At 50.1% G+C, this 20,997-nt stretch overlaps 2 protein-coding genes across 3 annotated transcripts in view; one reads left to right on the forward strand and one right to left on the reverse strand.

The window, feature by feature from the left end:
- The window catches only part of LOC311159782 (rho GTPase-activating protein 7-like), a 47,550-nt gene extending 43,356 nt beyond the window's left edge, over window positions 1-4,194 (forward strand). The window contains exons 10-13 of one of the 2 annotated variants that reach the window (XM_084216099.1): window positions 1,496-1,610; window positions 1,998-3,064; window positions 3,694-3,772; window positions 4,067-4,118. In XM_084216099.1, the coding sequence (XP_084072225.1) occupies window positions 1,496-1,610; window positions 1,998-2,015 (133 nt within the window). In that variant the 3' untranslated portion in view covers window positions 2,016-3,064; window positions 3,694-3,772; window positions 4,067-4,118. Of the gene's footprint in view, window positions 1-1,495; window positions 1,611-1,997; window positions 3,065-3,693; window positions 3,773-4,066 lie in introns of both variants that reach the window. The other variant, XM_084216098.1, reaches the window with a different exon arrangement.
- RARS1 (arginyl-tRNA synthetase 1) lies at window positions 4,043-20,529 on the reverse strand. The gene is made up of 15 exons (XM_084216100.1): window positions 20,457-20,529; window positions 15,246-15,380; window positions 14,551-14,739; window positions 11,274-11,385; window positions 10,204-10,304; window positions 9,664-9,785; window positions 9,198-9,318; window positions 8,799-8,928; window positions 8,379-8,483; window positions 7,340-7,518; window positions 6,912-7,021; window positions 6,196-6,301; window positions 5,316-5,488; window positions 4,516-4,763; window positions 4,043-4,183 (listed from the first exon to the last, which is right to left on the reverse strand). The coding sequence occupies exons 1-15, from the start codon at window positions 20,499-20,501 to the stop codon at window positions 4,074-4,076; spliced, it is 1,986 nt and encodes a 661-aa protein (XP_084072226.1). The 5' UTR covers window positions 20,502-20,529; the 3' UTR covers window positions 4,043-4,073.
- Between the last annotated feature and the right edge of the window lie 468 nt (window positions 20,530-20,997).

The raw sequence follows: 20,997 nt of genomic DNA on the forward strand, positions 1-20,997 counted from the left end.
TCACTGCCCAGTGCAGAGGGCTGTGCTGGGGCCCCACTGCTGTGCTCCTGACCAGTCTGTGTGTGTCCCTCCCCTCTCCTGCGCTCCCCTGGCTGCCCAGGAGCCCAGCCTGTGGCTCACTGCTAGCATTAAAGGGGTGCTGGCCATTGGAAATGTGCTCCTGCACTGGCCACCTGAGCCCAGGTGTGGCCTCAAGGCCCTGCAGATCCCTGGCAGATTGAGGCAGCTACTGGCACTGGTTCTGCTGGCTGATAAGGGGATCATTCCTGCCAAACTGAGCCACGGGGAGTCTGTAAATTTATCTTAATAAGTAAAAGTATCTGGGTTGCATAACATCCCCTGTCTGTACGTGCAGGGAGGAAGGTGCCCTTGGGCCAAAGTAGACAAATAATCTCTGAGAGCATTCATGCCTTATCTGGCCTCCTGAGGCAGGGCTGTGTGCTGTGCTGGTGCTCCTGGGCTGTGGGCAGACAGATGAGGGCAGGAGAGCTCAGCTGGCTGTGCAGGAAGCATCGTGCTCCCGACAGCATAGCGGGCTGAGCACCTCACTTGGGGATCTACAGGGGAGGACTAGTCCCAAAGCAAAGCTGTCAGATGTGCTGTTGGCATCTTTCAGGCTCTGGATAGCACAGGGGAAGGGAAAGAAAACACTGAGGATTTTCTTTTCAATGTCACAAAACATCAGAAAACGCCTCAGGCATCCCTGTGCTGAGCTGGTACACACAGAAGAGCCACGGGGCCACTGCCAGGGCACCTGGGGAGGGGATGGAGTGGTGGCAGCAGGTCCTGCTAGATTGCTGTGCTGTCTGAGCTCCTGGAGCTACGCTCTGGGACTTGTTCCTCTTTGCTTTACATCAACACTGCTCTGAAATGTCAGGACCAAAGATAGCAATGGAGTTTTCTCTTTGTTGTCAGTGTTTAGAAGGCAGGATGCTTTGAAGCTGTAGCTCTGCTGTAACTGTGCATTAATGCCTTGGTGCAGGGTTCCCACTTCAAAGGGTTCAAGCTGACAGGTCTGACTCTGAGGAGCAGCGCTGAGGACTATTATCTTCCACCCAATTTTCAAGCCATTTGGCAGGAATGTACATAGATAAAAGTTTCAGAAGCCAGGACCGATGATGTAATACCACTAGCATGAATTAAAAGAGGGGACTGTTTTCAAAATGTGTTGGGTGTGGTTTGGGCCAAAGGATTTAAAAGGTTCTACATGGGTTTTGCAGGTATCAAAGGAGCTTGATTTTGAAAACACAAATAAGCTTGGGGTCATTGTTGTTCTTGGCCAGGTGTGTGATGATGTGTTTGGGGAACTTGTCTTTCTTGTATGTCCATTACTACTGGCCAGTAGTGCCCTGGACACCTTTGGGATGTGCTGGGAGGGAATTGACCTTCAGTGGTGACATTGCATGAGCCCTGCATGGCCCTTGCAGGTCCTTCAGTGCAGAGTGTTTTGTGTGGCTCCCAGCACTCTGCTCACTCTCACCTTCCTCTCTCCTAGATCCAGCCAGAGGAAGTGCAGCCTGGGGAAGCCTGACCAGAGGGAGCTGAATGAGAACCTGGCAGCAACGCAGGGCTTGGCCCACATGATAATGGAGTGTAACAGGCTCTTCCAGGTACATCCCTCTCTGTCACCAGGCAAAAGCTCTGGGCATGCTGGGGGGGTGGCTGGCTTGGAGCAGCAGCTGGGCAATGTCCCTGCCAGCCCAGCAGGTGACAGATGGGCATCCTGCTGCTGCCACCAAAGAGAAAACAAGTGCCATTATTGCACTCCTCCATTCCCCCCTCCATCCCCAACGTGATGGGGCTTCACTCCATGGGCTTGGGGACAGCTTAGAGAGCACCTGTGGGGCAGTGGCTGCTGTGTGCCCTGGCAGGGAGGCCCTGGCCATCCCTGCTGGAGAGTGGGTTGAAGTTCTGCTGCTGGGGCCTGGCCAGAGCAACAGCCATGCCTGTGCCTGGCCATTGACCCCAGTAATCTGAACCTGGACCTTGGCCCACAGACTGACTTCCCAGCCTGACCGCGGCCTTTGTCCGTCATTATGGACTTGCCTAGTGATCCTTAGACTGTGGCTAACCCTGGTTGCTGTCCCTGGACCTGATCCTGACCTTTCCTGGCTGGCTCACCTCCCTGGCTCCACCTCGGACCTCATCGCCGTGGATGTGTCTGATGATCTTTACTCGTGGCTGAGCCTGGCTGCCACCTCTGGCTCAGCTCTGGCAGTGTGGGACAGGGCAGCTGCCCTGCCAGCCCTGTTGTCCCACTTGACCCCTGGACCCTTTCCCTCAGGGGTGCTGTCCAACAGCTGACTCCAACAGTCAGCTCAGACCTTCTAATCCTCTGCTCCAGCTGTTTGTCTGGGCAGGGCACACTGCCCCATGGCCCCCTGCACTGACACATGGCCCTGCCCCAGGGCTCCCCCAGCACTGATTCCACAGCCAGGGCCTGGCTTCTGAGTGACACCCCACCCCAGGACAGCTGAGGTTCCCAGGGGTCTGATCCCTGCATGGCATCAGTCCCCAGCCCAGCCAGGGCTCCTAAGTGCCCCCTCCACCCCCAGCCCAACCATGGGCCCCTGTTTCCCCAGCAGTGGCCTGACCCCTGTGCCCAGGGGTGCCCTGACACCCCAGCCTGCCCTGCACCCTGTGGGCAGCCCTGGCAGCACAGCCCTGCTCCTGGCTGCATGGCCCCATGGAACTGGGAGCTACCCCTGCACACATGGACACTCCACACACCCCTGCTCTGACCATTGCTGACTCTAGCCCTCACCCCGGGGTGCTGGGGTCCTGCTGGTGTCACCCCCTCCCTGCCGGGGCAGGCTCTGGGTGCTGACACTCAGGGATTGCCTGCAGAGGGCTGTCCCCTCCTGCTGGAGGCCACGGCTCAGCGTGGCGGCCTCTGCCATGCCCGTGCCTGGAGGAACACCTGGGCCTGCTGCTCTGGACCCAGAGCCGGACTGGTCACTGTGGCCACCGCTGGACTGTGGCTGACGTTGCCTCTGCCACGGAGGTGGCCCCGCGAGCAGGACCCGGCTGTCACCGCTGCCACCAGCCGGCCGGCGCGGCCCAGGTAGGGCGGGAGGGGCCTGGCTCTGCCTCAGGGAGCAGGGACAGCGGCACGGCAGGGTGTGGGGGCAGCTGGGGCACAGGGAGCACAGCACAGGCCTGGGCGAGGCATGGCTGTCACCCTGCTGGCACCAGCGCCAGGCCCGGTGGGTTCCTGGGCAGTGCTTGGCCACCGGGAGTGTTTGCACAGCTCTGCACTTGGTGAAGTGCCAGCTGGGGCCCACCTCACCACATGAGGTGCTGGACACTGAGAGCCGAGCCCTCCCCAGTGCTCTAACTAATACAGATCTCTTATCTCTCTCTATATACAGATATACACACAAATATGTGCATACACATACACACATGCCTTCAGTGAGCACCTGCATCAATGCAACACCTCTCCAGCTGCATTTTTGTGCTGCTTTAGAACTGCGGAAATTTTTTTAGGAGGCTCCAACAAACCCAAGGCAAAGGCAGGAGCTGTGGCTCCTTGTAGTTGCTCACGATTGATATGCACTGTACAAAGAGGTTTGCAACTCTGTAGGGATTCAAAACATTGCTGCTGAGGGGAAAGGTATTTCCCTTGTGTTTTACTCAGAGGGAATGTAGTTTAACTGATCTGCTCCTCTCCTGGGCTTCCTGCTCCTCCAGGTAAAGCTGCTGCCTGCCTCCCCGCACCACCACAGATGACATCAAAGGCTGGGTGACCTGCTCATACCTGGCACCTAAGGTAAAGTGGATGAAGGGAGTATAGAGCAGAGTATTATTGTTGGGTCTGGGAGTGTGGGTGGGTGGAGGGTTTCCTGAAAGTACTCTTGGGTGTTCTGAGTTCATGGGCTTCAGCTCCTGCCCCAAGAATTGCTTTGAGCTGTGTTCACAGCCACTTGTCTGCCTCTGTATCTGCAGCTGTTGAAGCCTTTTCTCTCCTCTTCCCTCCCCCTCTATTTTTTTTTCCCTTAGCACAACCCCACTCCAACAGACAGAGAGAACTGCAGTTGTTTAGTCCCTTTATTGTATTCCACAGGGAACTGCTACATCCTCTGCACAGGCTTAATCCCCAGGATGTCAAATCCTTTGGCCATGACAGTGGCAGTGGCTTCGCACAGCAGCAGCCTCCACATGTTCACCTTCACGATCTGGCCTGGAAAACACAGACAGAGAAGCTGGAGTAGCTGCTCAGAACAGTACCTTCCCCAGGGGAAGCCCTTCCATTCAAAACCAGACCCTGGACTGGCACACGGAACCCTTCCTGCTCTCCCAAAGCCAGGCTCACTGCACCCCTCCTGTTTCCAGGTGCCTGGCTGCTCCCAGCTCTACTCAGTCATAACACGGGCTCTGCCAGTCTCTGTCAACCCTCCCACATGGACACAGTAGTGTGACAACAGCCTTTCCAACACAGGGTAACACCCTGGAGCTGGATGTGACCACAGGATGTGACAGAGGCACATGCAGCACCCCGTGGCCAACACTCACCAGTCTGCCTGTCCTTCTCAACGCAGTAGCAGCTGTCGTAGAACTCAGTGAAGGTGGTGGCCAGCTCATACAGGTAGTCACAGAGTGTGTGCAATAACAAGTCCTCCAGGATCTTCTGCAGGATCTCAGGAAACCTCAGGATGCACTTGCCCAGTTTCCACTCCTTCTCATGGTCAAGGACCAGCACCTCCTCCCTGGCTGCCTTCCGCAGCATCTGCTCATCGATATTGGCCAGGCGAGCAATTGCCCTAGAACGGTCCAAAACAGAGGCTGCTTGTGAGGGTCCCACTGCCCAGCCTGCCCAGGGCCAGCCTGCTCCCCTGCCTCAGGGCTGATGGCCTCCCTTGCCCAGTCCTGGGTGACCAGGCCAAAGAGGACAGTCAGCCCTCGATCCAGGAGGGCACTCAGAGGAACAGGGAGGGATGGGCTCTAGGCACCTGCAGCAGCAAGGACAGCTGATACTCCCAAGCAAACCAGGGCTCAGGGTGCCAGAAAAACTGGGGTGTGGCAATACCTGAGTTGAGCAGCTGCACAGATGCATCCTTTTCCAACTCCTTAAATCCTCTGCTTCCCAGGAACTCCCCCAGTTCCCTCCCTGGGCTGTGTGTCACACAGAGGAGCCATTTTGGGCAGCACTGGACACATCATGTGCAATGACAAATAAAATCTTGTCCGTGGTGCGTACCAGTGTGGCTGGCTTCTCTTACCCAACACCCCAAGAGCACTGATGTGACTGTCCCTTTGTGACACATGCAGAGAGCACCAGCAGCAGCTCCTGCAGCTCGCAGCACCCCACTCACCTGATGCGTGTGAAGGCATAGAGCAGATAGGCAGCTGTGTTCCCTCGGTCATCCAGCATCTTGTCAAAGGAGAACACGTAATCATTGAGTCTGTTGTGGGACAGATCTGCATATTTAATGCATCCAAAAGCCACTGATGTCTGGGCAGCTTTCAGCTCTTCTGGCGTCAGGACCTGGTGCAATTTGCAAACAGGCAACAGTCAAGAGGAATAATGAAGCACAATGCACAGCCCTGGCCTGTCAGTAGGGCTCAGGAGGAGAGCCCAGGCTGCTGAGGGCATTTACCCACCTGGTGCTCAGTTCACAGACACCTCTCTGCTTCAGGGCACCAGAAAACCCCACACCCACCCCTCACTTCTCCTGCGAGGCACCACAGCCCTGCTCAGGTTAGGGCTGACTCCCTCTTCTGACAGCCCACAGGACCTCTGTGCCCCACAACCTGCCAGGTGTGATGTGCTCTGCTCCTGCTTCTTACATGTACACAGAACAAATGTTGGTCCTCCTACCCTTATGGAGCATTTTGGTCAATCCAAACACTTACAAACCCCTCTATGCTGGAACAGTGGCAGCAGGGCAAAGCACTTTGTGCCTGACTCCTATGAGACCTTTAGAGATTTTCAAGGGTTTTTTTCCTCCCTTCCTCATGTTCCTATTTAAAAAGGGATTTTTCACTTTTCCCCTACACTACCCTTCCCAATTTCACTGCCTCACACTGTGCTTGGACAGAGTTTGGTCTTTCTGTTACATCCCATGTCCCACACTATCCAGTTCTCTGCAGGCAGCAAGACAGACAGAAATCTCACTAAGCAATGCAGAGACCATAAGTCTGTGAACACATCTGGGAAGTTGTCAAGACAGACAAGCAATTTGTCACAATTACCTTGTCCCGTTCCTTGTCTTTCAGCTTGTCCATGGCTCGTTTCAGTCCTTCCTCCAGCAGGTCTATGAGACGCACTGTGTCCCCTGAACGAGTTTTGAACTTCTTCCTGAAAATACACAGCCAAAATGACCACCTGCATAAGAGGCAAAACACTTCCACACTCTGCCTAGTGCCCAGCAAGCTTAGGAAAAAAGCACATGGCAAATCCTTTTGTATTGAAGGAATTGCCATCACATGGACAGCTCCAAAACTGAGAAAGCACCCACAGCATGGTCAGCAGGAATGGCCAGGAAGGACTCAACAGTGAGAACTGTCCAGTTCTAGGCATGAAGCAGCATACAATAGCAGTACCAGACTTTTCCCAGCTTTTGTTTTCATCTACCATGAAGGAGGTAGAAAGCAATGAAAATCGTGGCCTTTACCCCTGCCATCTCCCAGTGCCACATTGGTTTCCACCAGCCAATCCAAGTGCCCCTTGCCCAATGCCAGGCTCAGGAGGGAATGTGACCACAGCAGCACTGACTGTCAATCAAGGACAATGACACACAACACAATGACACAGTTACAGGTACCAGCACAGGAACCAGTGCTTTCTTTTGTGGATTTTTTGGTGTGCCACATACATACTTCTCAACAAATGAGAGCAAATCTCCTGCATTCACTCAAACTTTCTCTCCAAGGTACAGACAGAGGAAAAAATACACCCAGACACTTACTTGTCTTCTCCCAGCACCACTCCAAAGGCAGCATGGGCCACTCTGGTGACTTTGGGATCATACCAACCAATCATCTGTCCAGCTGCAAAAACCGTTTGGAGATGCACAGACTGCAAGAAAATAAAACACCAACAACTGCAGTTTCTTCATAGCTTCATCCTATTCACAATGATGTTCTCACAGTAAGACTTAAAGTGTTTCCAGTTCCACAGACAAATTCTGCTTTGAAGTGTTCAACCTTTTCAGGAGTTTTCCAGCTCTACAGAAGCAGCAAATGGCCAATTCCCCCCACTGTTCAGATAAGGAGTAAATATACCAATCACACTGAAGACCCTGTGGGGTTCTACCTGTGTTACTGTTGCATCCATCATTTCACACACTTTGTGCTGACCAGCACCAACAGTTACAGCAGAGGGTGCTGAACTCACCTGACCACTATCAACAACGTAGATGAGGATGTCACCCTTCTCTTCACACAGCCTGTGCTTCAGAGCAGCCAGGTCTGATGTGTCATACGTGTAACCTCCGTCTGATTTCATGATTGTCAGCGGGACTGGGAAACCTGGGACGAACACGACCTTCCGGCCATCATCAACCTGGACAAATCCTGCCAAAGAACGAAAAACATTCTGTGCTCAATCACACCAGGGAGCTTCTGGGCCAGCAGCAACACCTCCCCTCCCTGCTGCTGCCAGGAAGAAAAGGCCACACTCTCACAGAATCAAAAATATGAAAATACCTATATGAGAATTCCCCTGTCAACACAAGTCCCATTCTGTACAGTGCTTCCAGAACTATGCACAAGTGAGCAGATCTGCACAAATGTGGCCTTACCAGGAAAGACCTAATTCAAAAACTCCCAACATTTGCATCCAGATCTGCCTGTACAGCCACAAACCCATCACAAAATATGGCATTAAAGGCAACAGAAACTCTACAGAGGTATGATGACAACTCTGCACAGAGTCCTTCTGAGGTGAGACAGTCAGAACACTTCAGATGGTGGGACTCAGGAATTGCAAAATCCAGACAGGAACTCATAAAACCAGACTTTTTATGCTGCATTTGGCTTTTTGCCAGTTTCAAAGTCAACATTATCTCAAAATCCCACTGTCTTCACAGAGATTTCTCAGACAAAGTTCCCACAGTCAGAACACTAAGACTGGGAAGTCTGTCATATATTGCTCCTTGACTGTTAACTCAGAATACAATAAATTCCAGAAGTACCCTGTGCTACTACCTACAAATAACACAGACAAACTGCTTTTGCTATCAGCAAGATTCAAGCCTCCTGAAATGAGGAAAAGCCACAAAAAGTCCTCTTAGGAAATGTGGCTAAGGAAAAAAGCAAACATGGGGGAGATGCAACTTGAAAAGCATCAGCCCTAAGCCCTGCTGAATAGGACTGAGGTAACCATGCTCATCCTCACAGCTGCAGAACTTCTGATCCGACACCAAAAGCCTCACCTTTATCTTCAAATTCTTTCACAATGTCTTTCATCATCTCATGGTAGAAGGATTCCCCTCTCTCTATGATTGTGATATCCAAACAGTTGTAGATTTTCTGGAATTCTTGAGGGAAACAGAACATAATACTTACATTAAAAGCACACAGTGGGAACCAGTGGCATGTCTAGCAGGGGGTACAGCAAGACTGAAAAAGCATTATCCACCTCTTGGTCAAGGCATCAGGAGAGAAAAGATTTAGCTGAAAGTCTCCACTTAAGACAGCCCAGTACTTTGGCTGTACTGGCTTTTTGCTTTCAGCTGCTCTTAGCAGTGTGGCAGTGATTTTCAAGGGAAAATAGAAGGGTGTGCTCAGACATAAAGTGAGGAAAGCCACACTGTTGTACAGCTGAGACATGATTCCAGATGTGGTGAAGTCACCTCTGCGTGACACGTCACAGATGAGATTCCAGGCTTTAATGAAGTCGGGGTTTTTGCTCTGCAGCAGCACCACACATTGGTAAGCTCGCTTCTTAAACTCCTCCTCTGTGTCAAACCTCTGCTTGGATTCCTGCAGGGAAACACATGGAAAAGCACTGCTTTCTCCCCTGAAACAAACCACCACCCAGAACAGGCTCTCCAAGTATGCTCATCTCAGACAGAAAGGCTGTGTGCTTACAAAGGCCTTTGAGGATGACCCATATACAGACAGTTCAATACCAGATACCACAATCCATCACTGGTTATCACAATAATCTACTAACAGTGACTTAATTCTTTCATTTCTCCAAAACTACGCTGCCATTTGTAAAGCTTCTCAATCTGCTTTGCTACACATACCTTGTAAAAAGCTTGGAGATCCCCAATGGGAGGAGAAACATTTAAGTAATCGGGAAATTTGTCCTGGAGGTTAGCAATGAGCATTCCAAACTGGGTGCCCCAATCTCCTAAATGGTTCAACCTTGGAGCAATTGAAGAGGACAATTACAATCATGTCTTTAATATATGCTTTAAAATACACATTTTCAAAATATATATTCTAAAAGAAACACACATAATACCAGAAACCCAGTCCAGTTCCACTGCACTGAAGCTGCTGCCCACCTTGATTCCTAACCCTGCTACACTTGTTCAGCTCAGTATCTACTACCCATAAAGGGTTATTTGCTATAAACTAAAACTAAGGGTTATTTGCTATAAACTAAGGGTTATTTGCTTATAAACTAAGACCAACACAGAGCAGAACAGAGAGACAGGACTGCACAAACAGCCCAGCAAGCCCACCACACCCAGCCACGAGCCTCACCTGAGAACATCATAACCCACGAACTCGAAGAGCCGGCTCATGCTCTCCCCGATGATGGTGGAGCGCAGGTGGCCAACGTGCATCTCCTTTGCAATATTGGGGGAGGAAAAATCCACCACCACCTTAGGCACAGAACCGAAGGAACACATGAATAAAAGGCCATTACCACACCTCGTGTGTTTGATCTGGGTTTTGTTGAGGGGAGCAGTGGGAAGGAGAATCACCTCTGCTGACCCTCAGCAGGAACATCAGAGAGAGCGTTGCTGCAGCCCAGCTGAGGGTCAGGGATCACTCCCAGACAGACCTGGGCACAACCCCCACCCCCAGGGAGCCCTGTCTCTCAGCCACCAGAGACCACAGCAAGTACAAGTGACCTATCCCATGGCCCCCAGCTCCTATGCCACATCCCACATACTCTGCTCTAACCCCCTGCTGACATGGACATCTGCTCACCACATCCCTTCCCGGGGGGAATTTCGAAGATACTGTAGTCCAGAACATCTCCCCTGTAGCAAGATAGCTGTGTGCTTACTGCTGTACCTTTTTCCTTTTGCCAATAGCTGGTGGTTGAACTCCATTGATCAATAAACTGCTCAGCTGCTTCGACACAAAATCCTTTCTCAAGTGGACATTGATAAAACCTTTGCAGGAAAAAAACAGCAGTGAGTGCTGGGGCTGCAGAAGTGCCTCAGATTGTTTTTTGCTTCCTTCCCCCCACCTGGATTTCTGTTTTCATGCATCAAGCACAAGAGCAGCTTGACAAAACATTTTTCAGTCACAGGACAACAAAGCTGTCACTTGAAGACAATTTCTGTTCCTAGATTAGAAGAGTCTGTTCACATCACTATGGCCTTTACTTCAAGAGTCAGATGCTGCAAGCTACACCATTGACATAACTCCTTTTTGTACACTGTCACTCAACAATGAATTTATAGAAACAATATTTTGTGAAAAAATAAGTAATTTGGTTTCCAGAATGCAAAACCAAATCCTGCTTTATCTTTTATTAAAAATTAATATCCTAAAACATAGTTTCATCTGGGATAACTTATGCTCATGGTATGACACTGTCTTACTTCTGCTTCACAGAGCCAATGAACAAGCTCTAACCCTAAAAGGGCTGGGCCATGGGATTTTTGTGTTTATGCTGAAGCCCTAAGTCCTTGTATTTTTCCCTGGGTCACAAGGACAAAACAAATGCAGCAATTAATGACCTGCATCCTACTCCAGCTTCTCAGTTCTGAGAGGACAAGGTCTCCTCACCATGCAAGCAACAGCAAGAAGGGCTGTCCATCTTTGCTGTGATTTCCTGACTGTGGCTTGATTCCCATCACAAACACTGAAAGAGGAAATCTGCTCCCTTAAGGATCAGTGGAAAAATTGCTAATTAAAGGGGTCATGATCATACCTGCCAATTCTAATACAGAAGTAGATTCTCTGCTGCTACACAAGTCTGAGAGCAACAAAGCTCACCAAGATAGAAGCTAATCCACTGTGAAACTGCAGTTTTAAAGCACCGAACAGTAGAACTCAACTCAGCTTCCCTCTCACAACATAACTGCCCTTTTTGCTTTAAGATATACAAAATGTGTAAAATGAAACTACCTTACCAGGACCAGCAATTTCAACCTTCTCAATGCATTCGTTGGCAGGAATATTTTTTACTATTCTCTCTGCGATTTCTCGTGGGCTAACCTTCTGTTCCCTGGTTTTGAGCAGTATCTGGAACACAACAAAGATCAAGGAAAACTCAGTCCTCTGAAACATTCCAGAGAGCAAAACAGACAGCACAGATACTGAAGCACTGAAAAATCCTCATGGTCGTTCAGCTTCATAATACAGAGATACACACAAAGAGAAACATCTCTAGCCAATTTTACAGATTAGATCAGTTCTCCACAGCACAAGCCTGACTGGACCCAACACGTCCACCTCCTTCTCAGAGCAGTCCCTATGTCAGAAGAAAATCTCCCAGGCTATTTTACAAAACCTTCTAAGTGGTTTGGTAAATTTGTATTTTTCTAAGCTAGTAAAAGGGACAAACCCTTTAAAAATCAACGTAACTGGCACAGTCCTTTAATGCTTCACAATCCTGTTGATCAGTCTCATGGGTGTCCTCAGCTCTGCCAGCATTCACATTTGAAGTTCTGAACTATGCCTCCAGCAGATGCTGAGTGTGGCTTCAGAGCAGGTCTGTTTATTTATGATTAAACACAACGAAAGCAAACTGCCTTCAGTCCTGTCTTAGTCTCAAGCTCAATAAATAAATAAGTGAATAGATTAATAAGTGAATAAATAAATAAAATCCAACAACCCCAGCAAAAAAAGATAATACCAGCACTACCCAATTTTTTTCAAAGAGCATCAGAAAAACTGCTATTTAAGTAGCTCTCCTTTTCCCTTGGAGACATGAGCAGCCCACTGCGAGGAACTCAAAGAACAGAACACAAGTTTACATACAATGATAGTATCAGAGTGGTCTGAGTTGGAACAGACCTTTGAAGATCACCTACATAACTTCCCTGTCCACTCCCAAAGCATCTTCTCCCATAGCTTTTTGCAAATCTTACAAAAACATCCTTTAGGAGGATTCTGTAAGCTAGCCCAACCCATCCTTTGCAAAACACTACAGTCACACTTGTATAAAATTACCACAAGTATTTTGTTTCTGAGCACATGATTTTCCAGTATTACTGTGATATATTTGAAAACAACTCCACAAGGCCACAAAGATGATGTACCTCTATGTCAACTCAATTTACACTCACTGCTTGTATTTGCTAATTTACAGTCTGCTCTAAAATGTATTTCTACTAAAGTTTCACTTTTCTGTTTAACCTGTCATACACAGGATCCTTACAAGATGGTAAAGACTTAAAAAGGGCAAGAAAAGCAAACCTCAGTAGCTTTAGTGTTACTCAAATAAATGCAAACCAGATTATGGGCATGTTACGCCAGAATACAGGCACATTATGTGAACCATTCCAGAAATGGTTACCACACTCCTGTTGGAGCTCCTGGCTGATCCCCCATGCATTAATATGCTAATGAGCTCCCAGGAAAACAATAGGCATTTGTGAAGGTCCTTTCCACATCAGCAGGCCTGCAGGGAGAGGCTGCTGCCTGGCACGTACCAGTGCTGCCCCAGTCAGGGCACTTCCCACTCTGCTGGCAGTCCCAGTGACCCTGACCCGTGATCCAGCTCTGCCCGGGGGACACCCTGTGAAGACCTGCACCACAGCCAAGCCCCTAAAACAGGCTGACAGAAAGTCCCCAACCTGCTGCTCTCATCCCCTGGCTCTGCCACGCTGACACACTGCCTGTGCGAGCACAGCCAAGCTCCAGCCCAGTGCACAGCACAGCCTGCCTGCCCAGGGAACAAACTCCTCAGCCAAGCCCAGCACTAGGAACCCTTATTCACCACCACAGCTGACAACCTGGAACTCGAACCCTGGCTGGAAGGGGACTGTTCAGACACCCAGTTATGTGAAGCCTGGACTGCTCGAGAATCCCAACCGCGAGTTAATTGGGGTAACGCGGCGGTCAGGGGAGTGGCAGCGCCTTGAATCCCGTGTCAGCGCAGTCACCCAGGGCAGCAGCACAGTGACAACATGCTAATGAGACCAAGGGGAGACACGGGATCTGGGAGGGCAGTTCTGCCTGGCACTGCAGCCCAGAGCCTGCTGCCTGGCACGTATCGTGCCCCTGCTGCCCCGGTCACGCTTACTGCACGGGGACAACCTGGGACAGCAGAGTTCCACGAGTGGCAGTGCAAGTTCAGTGTCAAAACTGCCAGCCTGATGGATTAATAAAGGTGAATTGACAACAGGACATGTATAAAAGGGGTTGTTTCTGTTTAGATTGCCAAATAAAAGATCTGTAATTACAAAGCACCTACTTAGTCACCCAAAGGCATCGATGCACTGAAAGGTTGGGTGCTTCAGCACCTAAGCTAAAACACACCACCTTTTCTCCCACACCTCCTGGATTTACTTCAGCAGAGTCCCAGCCCACTGAGCATGCTGAGCAACTGCTGAAGTGTCCCTGATTCTATTTGGGTCCTCTTTGGTCAAACTCCCTGTACCCAGGGAATTAACAAGAGATACTAAACAAAGGACTGAGCCAGAGGAGTATGAAGGGCAGTGCCCAAGCAGCAATCCACACCTGGCTGGGCTCCGAGAAAGCACTTCCTGAGCACACCCAGGCCTAACCATGCCCAGTGCCTTCTGGCCGTAGCTCAGGAAGGGCAGTTTGGGATGTTAGACACAGGGATCCAAACTCAACAGAGCACACAGGGCAGCACCTGGGCCCCTTTGCTCTGCCATGTGTGTCTGTGGGCAGGAGGAAACCACAGCACCCACAGCAATGGGAGGTGTGAGCCAAGAGGGGAAGCTGGAGATGCCCCTTTGTCACCTGCCCTGTGATAACGGGGTATGGGCACACAAACATGTGGGGATATTTCCTGGCACTAGAGAAGAGCAGTTAGAGATATGCAGGTGTTTCTCAAGATTTTGCAATTCTCTAGAATTGTGATTTATTGTTTTGCTGTTTTCAGTTCCAAACATACAACTCACTAATTGGTAGTTAATTGCACATCATTAGTAAATCGATGCAGCACTTAAATCCTGATTTGATTTAGATCCCATGAACCAAGCAGATTTTCTGTGCCACACACATTAACTCCCTCATACCAGGCACCTGAACAGAAGTTTAAAGGCCAGCTCTGCAAAGGCCAACGCTTCCCTTAAAATGCCATTCAATACTCACTCAGTTCTCAGCCCAAATCAAGTCTCATACTGCAACTCTCACTGTGGTGTCTATCCCTTAGCTTCCAACAGACAACATCACCGTTTTTGCTCCTTTGTTGAGAATATTTACATCATTTACCTGTGATATGCCCATGGCACTGTTACACTGGTAGTCCCCAAATTTGGGCTGCTGACTTGGTGTCACCACCAGAGGAGGGTTTTCTAAGTCTGGGTAGGCAGCCTGAATGGCAGCTCCAAAGATCTCCTGGAGACAGCTGTTGATATTAATCATGCTTTTGGTTGATTTACTTCTTTCCTCTTGAAGGCTCTGAAAAAGAAAACCACCAAAATCCAGAAGGCTAAATTCCCAACATCTGAGGAGCTGTTACATCCCACTTTTCTCCTTGGCTGCCTGGCAAAGCACAGCTGACAGATTTGGCTGACACCTCCAGGCACAGGAGCAATGTATACAACATAAAAATCACATGATTCTCCTGCTGAACCTTCCAGCACAAACCTTCCCCAGACTGCAGGGCTGCATTACTTCTCACACCTCTGCTGGTGAGCCTGGGACAGACCTCAGCTGGGCCACCTGGTCGAAAACTGCCCAAGACATGACCATGTGGGCTTACTGACCTACTGACATTTTCCATAAAACAGGTTTCTGTTTAAGGAACCAAGAAATATCTTGTCCCATCAATTAAGGTGTCAGAACGCAGAGCAAGCATGCTGTCACACATCAGAGCTGTAACAAACTCACACCATTTATTTAGCTTGTCCTAAAAACAACAAAAAAACCCACAAGGTCCAGCAATGATTTTTTTATTCCCTTACCCTCTTAAGGAAGTTTAACCGGTACTTGAGCTTTGCGTTTTCGTCTCGCAACCCTTCCAAACTCGGGGAGATTCCCAAGCACCCAAAGTTCTTCAGACGCTCAATTTCTGCAGTTAACAACTTGATCTCGTTTTCCTGAAAAGAAATTTGAGTTGTCACACAGTAATTCCTGGAGAGGAGGTGAGGAGCCGCAAGATCTCAGGCGCAGTGCTAGTTTGCCTTGTAAAGGTAACAGCGAAGACATGTAAGCTGATTAATTCCTAACAATATTTGAAGATTGTTTCTAGTTGCATGAAAAACAAGGATTGTGAAATACTCTTTAGAAAAGGTAGTGAGAAAATAGTCTCACTTATATCAAGACAGAAATACAAGAATGACAACAGGACATGCTAATGAGATATTCCCCAAATAAGCACTTTCTCCAGCTTTTTTAACAAAGACACCAAATGATTTGACTCAAAATTCCCTAAAGCTTCCTTTAGCCTGCTTCACCATCCCACAGGCCACAGTTTCAGAGGAGGAAACCAGGACCACTCACAGAACCCCAGCAAGCTCAAACCCCACCTAGAGACTGGAATGCCAGAAGCAGTGTGCTGCTCCACAGGGGCATTTCTGCAGGGCGCACTCACTTCCACCTGACCACTCAACCTTTCCTGCCCTGTCCAGGAAGGAAATGTATGTCTTCTCCCTTCAAACTGACACAAGTCAATGCTCCTGCATTCAGGAGCACTTGGGAATTTCAGGAGGGCCTCTATGTTCCAAACACACTTCCCTGTGTCCTACCAGACTTCAAAGTCCTAACTCAGACAAATTTGTTAGCAGCAAAAAAAGGTTCTTCAAAACTGCTGCAAGGAGCAGGAATCTTCCTCACCCCATACCCTAAAGAAACCAAACAGCTGAAGTTTCATCTCTGTTGTCCATCCCTTGTCCTCCCCATAACAGGCTTTGTGCCCTGAGCCACAAAGCTGGCTCTGACACAGAATCCTGGAGGCTACTGAAGGTTTGAGGGCCTTGGTGCTGCTATGGAGGGAGGCAGTGAGCACTGCCCACCCTGGCTTGTCACCCCCTTGGCTCCCTCATCCAGGCTCTCCTCTGCCAGCATTTCCACAGCAGGACGCAGCTCAGGCTATTATTGCAGGCCACCAAACCTTATCAAAAAGGGCTCATTTACTTTGTTGCTCTTCAAACAATTAGACTATTTAATTAGGAAAAAAATTGGGCCATTGAATCTCTTGGTTTTGTATGTCCACCTGAACAACCCTCCCAAGAATGCTGCTGTAACTAACTGCACATGCTCAAAAGCCTAGGCTAAGGCAAAACAATCTTAAGATTGGCCTATTTGTGGGCCAAGCTGAAAATCAGCACTTATGAGGTCATTCTTCAGTTTATGGCACACTTCTGTTACAACCTCAATGTTCTCCTGCTACAGAGGAGAAAAATGCTGCTTCCTGCAGTTTGGATGTGAAGAAACAGGACTTAGAGAAAAAAAAACAAACCTACATAAAATCCTCTGCTTTGGCATTTACACAATTAAAATCACTGAACAGCACAGCTGTACCTTATAAGCAACTCACTTCAAACAGTCCCATCTCAGCTTTTCTTTTCAAAACCCAAGGCAGGTGTCCCAAAAATCAGTTTTTCTCTCATTGACATGCATACACAAACCTTCCCCATAAGCAACAGCACATAGATTTGTTTATTTTCAACTTTTCTTCCTGGTCTGATTTGGTAGCATTTCACATAATTTATTTGTAAAATCTTCTATGCTTCAAGTTAAAAAATATAACTGTACTTTCACAGCTGTGTCACTGTAAGTTTCAGTGCCATTATTGCTATAAACATCAGAGCAGTGACATACATAACTCATCCCCCAAGCCTAGAATGTGCTTTAAACATAAATGCAAAGGTATCTTCAGCCCCTAATATCACATAATCTGTAAATTCTGTGTCCACACAGTATTATCTTCCCTCCAGTGAAGTCACCAGCTTCAGGACAGACCTCCAGGAGCCCAAGGAAAGTTCTGCATCAAAGGCAAACATTCTTTTAAAACTAAAATCCCTGCAGGCCCAAGACAACAAGAACCTCACAAGTATTTCTCCTGCATTAAAAGATTTCCCCCAAGCTATAACTGGGATATTTCAGTACCAATGACAAGCTTTACCAAAGAGGAATCTGAGCTGGATTTTCCTACATAATCACAAACACCTCTGGCCACCCAAGGGAAGACTCACAGGAGGTGACATGACCAGTACCCTACTGGAGCTTCTTTCCATACTGTTACACTACAGGTGAGGACAAGGAAAGATGTTAATCCATGTGCATGGTCAGAAATCAGAACCACAGTGCCCTGGAACCACCCACCCCTGGGCAGACATCTGGCTCAAAGAGCTCTTTTACAGGGTGACTGTAATCACTTGGATTTGGCCAGGAGATAAAAGCCTCTACAATACTGCCACAGTTCAGCAAGTCTCATCTACTTTTTTCCCATGACTGCACCAAACCAGCCAATTCCCAGCACTGGCACCAGGAGGCAATCGGGATGGCCCCACTCCAGATGTGACCAAGCCCAGACTGTCACATCTGTCTCTCCTGTTTAGTGCTTCCCTTCTTCAGACATTTCCAGCAGCAGTCCTTATGTTGTTACTCGAGTGTGAACTGGGAGCAAAAGGTTTCACCATGGTGGTCCAGCTGCCTACCCCAGTGCTGCTGCTGCCATTTCAGTCTCCCTTTCATTGGGCTCATTAACAGCTTAAACCGATGATGAAATGAAGTTTTCATTCAAAAGGACCCAGCAGAAAAGCCTGAACTCAGCAATGCTTACATTGGGTTTCAGAATTGATGGGGCTGAGATCCCAGCAGCTGGGCTGGGAGAGCCACACAGCTTTTATCTCCAGACTGGCAATGGGGGCACCCCTGTTCTGGGAACACCACCCAGCACTCTCCTCTCTCTCGTGACCAGTGACAGGAGACAGAAAGTGAAATGCAGCTGTGTCAGGGGAAGTTCAGACTCGTTCAGAAAGGTTCTTCCCCAGGAGGGTGCTGGTGCACTGAAACAGCTCTCCTGGCAAGTGGTTGTAGCACCAAACCTATCGGGGTTCAAGGAGCATCTGGAATAGGCTCTTAACAATATGGTTTAGTTTTAGGTAGTCCTGTGAGGAGTGGGGAGGTGGACTTGATGATCCATGGGTCTATTCCAACTTGAGGTATGCCATGAGTCTGTGACCCCCACACCCATAATCATGTTGCTGAGCTTGCCTGGAAAAAAGGTCTTCAGATATTTCCATCAGAAATGCCTCTCACCACAGGGCCTGTGATAAAGTTAATTCTCTAGCAAAGATCTGTGAATGCTAGATGTTTTTAAAAGGCTATGAATGCTACATTATTCCTAAAAAACAAACTACTCTACAAAACTACAGCTAAGCCTTGTAACAACTCCTCTCTCATGGTACTATCCAAGTGAGAAGGGAGGCAATGCCAATACACCTCTGATCTAAAAGATGTGTGACTGAGAAAAGGAAGGGAAAAGCTGCAAATGTCACCTCCTGGTTTATTCTACCTGCACTGTCTAGCACAACTTGTCTCTAAAGGGTCATACCTGATGACCACCTCATGAGGAGCTGTGGGAATTACATGAGGCCATGCTGACATCTCCAAGGGCTCTTTGCTCAGCTGAGTACTAGAAATCTTCCCCTAACCTGTGAATACAAAAAAACTACAGCTTTTTCAAAGTACCAAAATCACCCTTACATTTTCCCTTAGCACATAAGACTGTCTTCCAAGAACCCTGCTTGAGCAGCTGGGTAACAGGAAACTTGCACAGGTTTCTGTCTCTGGGCTTTAATGTGACAGAGCTTTTCTCCATCAAAAGAAAAAAATCATAAAGGAGAGAAAATGGCCTGAGAGAGCATGGCAAAGGGAGCAGAACATCACTCTTCTTTCCCCTCCTTGCCTCCTGCTCAGTTTTATCTCTACTACTCTGCCAAGCCCTGCTGAGCCGGCTGAGCACACACTGCTTGCTCTCTGTTGGGTTATTTTCCTGCAGACTAGCTCTCCACAGGCTCCAGGGCATGCTGCAGCCGGAAACAGGGAGCACGTAGCTGGGAGTGACAGGCAGAGTGAGGCTCAGTAATTCTGCATGGCCTCCTGCAGCCTCCTGGAGCTGAACACTGCTGCTCCCTCCTGCTTTGCTTCCAGTGCCTGGAATCTGCTTAGGGACTACAGACCAAACAGCAGGGACAGCAAAGGGAGAGCCACCTTGCCTTACCTGAGATGTCCTTCTTCTCCTAGCAGCAACAAAGGAGAAAGGCAAAATCAAAGGCAAGAAGGAGCTGCAGAGATTCAACCACCAGATTTATTATCTCAGTGCCTGTCGTATATTTAAGTTGTAAGCAGGAAATACACTCAAAATTTGCTCAAGTGCATACAAGTATGGCAGGCAAGAACCCAAAGGCCAAAGTCCAGAAGCTCTCAGCTGGATGCTCCTGAGGCAATGGGCAAGGTATGAGAAGTGACCCTGGAGGAGTCCAAGCTTTCCTAAAGCTGCCTCTGCACTCAGTACCGGTCACTGACCAGGACAGATGCCTGGGAACGGGGGGCAGCCATCGACACCTGCGGCTCTGTCCTGGCAATTCTGTTTTTCATTACTATCGTCACTGAGAAGGCAGAGGGTTGTCACCACCCTTTCCCCAACCTAAGCACCTTGTGGCTGCAGTAGAGCTGTTCCGGGCGGCGAGCTTGCCAGCACACAGGAGCCGCATCCCTCCCTGGCTGCCCCCGGCCCCGCCGGGTGATCCCCGCCCGGCCGGAGCACGCCACACACGGGACCGGGCCGGTGACACGCGGCCGTGCGGGGCCGGCTCCGCGGACGGCTCAGGAAGCTTTTTCGGAACGCTGCCGCGATCCCGCCCTGGGCGTGAGACGGGGCAGCGATGGAGCCCTGCCCTCGGTCCGGCAGCGGCCCAGGAAGCGCTTCAGCCCTCCCCGCTCTCCGCCTTCCCTTCCCAGACAGACCTCCCGCTCCCGCGGGGCCCAACCACCCGCCCGGGGCTCCCGGCACTGCGCGGGCTTCGGTACCGGGGAGCGCTCCCGGGGCTGGCCCGCCACCTGCGCCCCGCGGAGCCCCGCGGCTGTGCCGGTCGGGGCTGTCCCGGTCCGTGTGGTGCCGTGCCCGGCTGTCCTGTCCCGCCCCGCCCGGCCCGGCTGTCCCGCACCTGCCGCGCCAGCCTCGCCGCGGACTGCGCCACGCGCGCCTCCATCCTCGGGCGGCCGGAACCGGGACCGGCAAGGCGGGAACCGGAAGGCGGCCGGAGCGGCGCGGCTGCGGCGGCAGCGCCCCCGGGCGGCGGGGAGGACCCCGGCGGGGCGGCACGGCACGGCTGCCCTGGGAACGGGGGCGGCCTGGACACCTGCGGCCTGAGGGGAACGGGAACGGGAAAGGGGGAAAGGGGGAAAGGGGGAAAGGGGGAAAGGGAAAGGGAACGGGAAAGGGGGAAAGGGAAAGGGAACGGGAAAAAGGGAAAGGGGAAAAGGGAAAGGGAAAGGGGAAAAGGGAACGGGAAAGGGAAGAGCACCCCCACACGCTCCCATTTCCCAGCACTTTGAACCGTGTCCCCTCCCAGCAGGTGGGTACCAAATGGGCACAGGAATGTCCGGGCGGGAGGTAAACCAGCGAGTACCCGAGGGAATGGCCGGAGCTGTGCAGGGAGGGTGAGGCCGCAGATCAGGAAAGGTTCTGGCTCCCCCAGAGGTGCT

This window comes from Fringilla coelebs (assembly GCF_963513975.1).
Source record: "Fringilla coelebs genome assembly, chromosome: 15".
NCBI classification, from domain to species: Eukaryota; Metazoa; Chordata; class Aves; order Passeriformes; family Fringillidae; genus Fringilla; species Fringilla coelebs.

What these genes read in the sequence shown, in the direction of transcription:
- RARS1 (XM_084216100.1), bottom strand. Translation starts at nt 20,501, where the DNA reads ATGGAGGCGCGCGTGGCGCAGTCCGCGGCGAGGCTGGCGCGGCAG. An exon ending in CTATTGGCAAAAGGAAAAAG is followed by an intron (nt 9,786 to 10,203) that starts GTACAGCAGTAA and finishes TCTGTGCCTAAG; the next exon opens with GTGGTGGTGGATTTTTCCTC. An exon ending in CTGTGACGTGTCACGCAGAG is followed by an intron (nt 8,484 to 8,798) that starts GTGACTTCACCA and finishes GTTTCCCTCAAG; the next exon opens with AATTCCAGAAAATCTACAAC.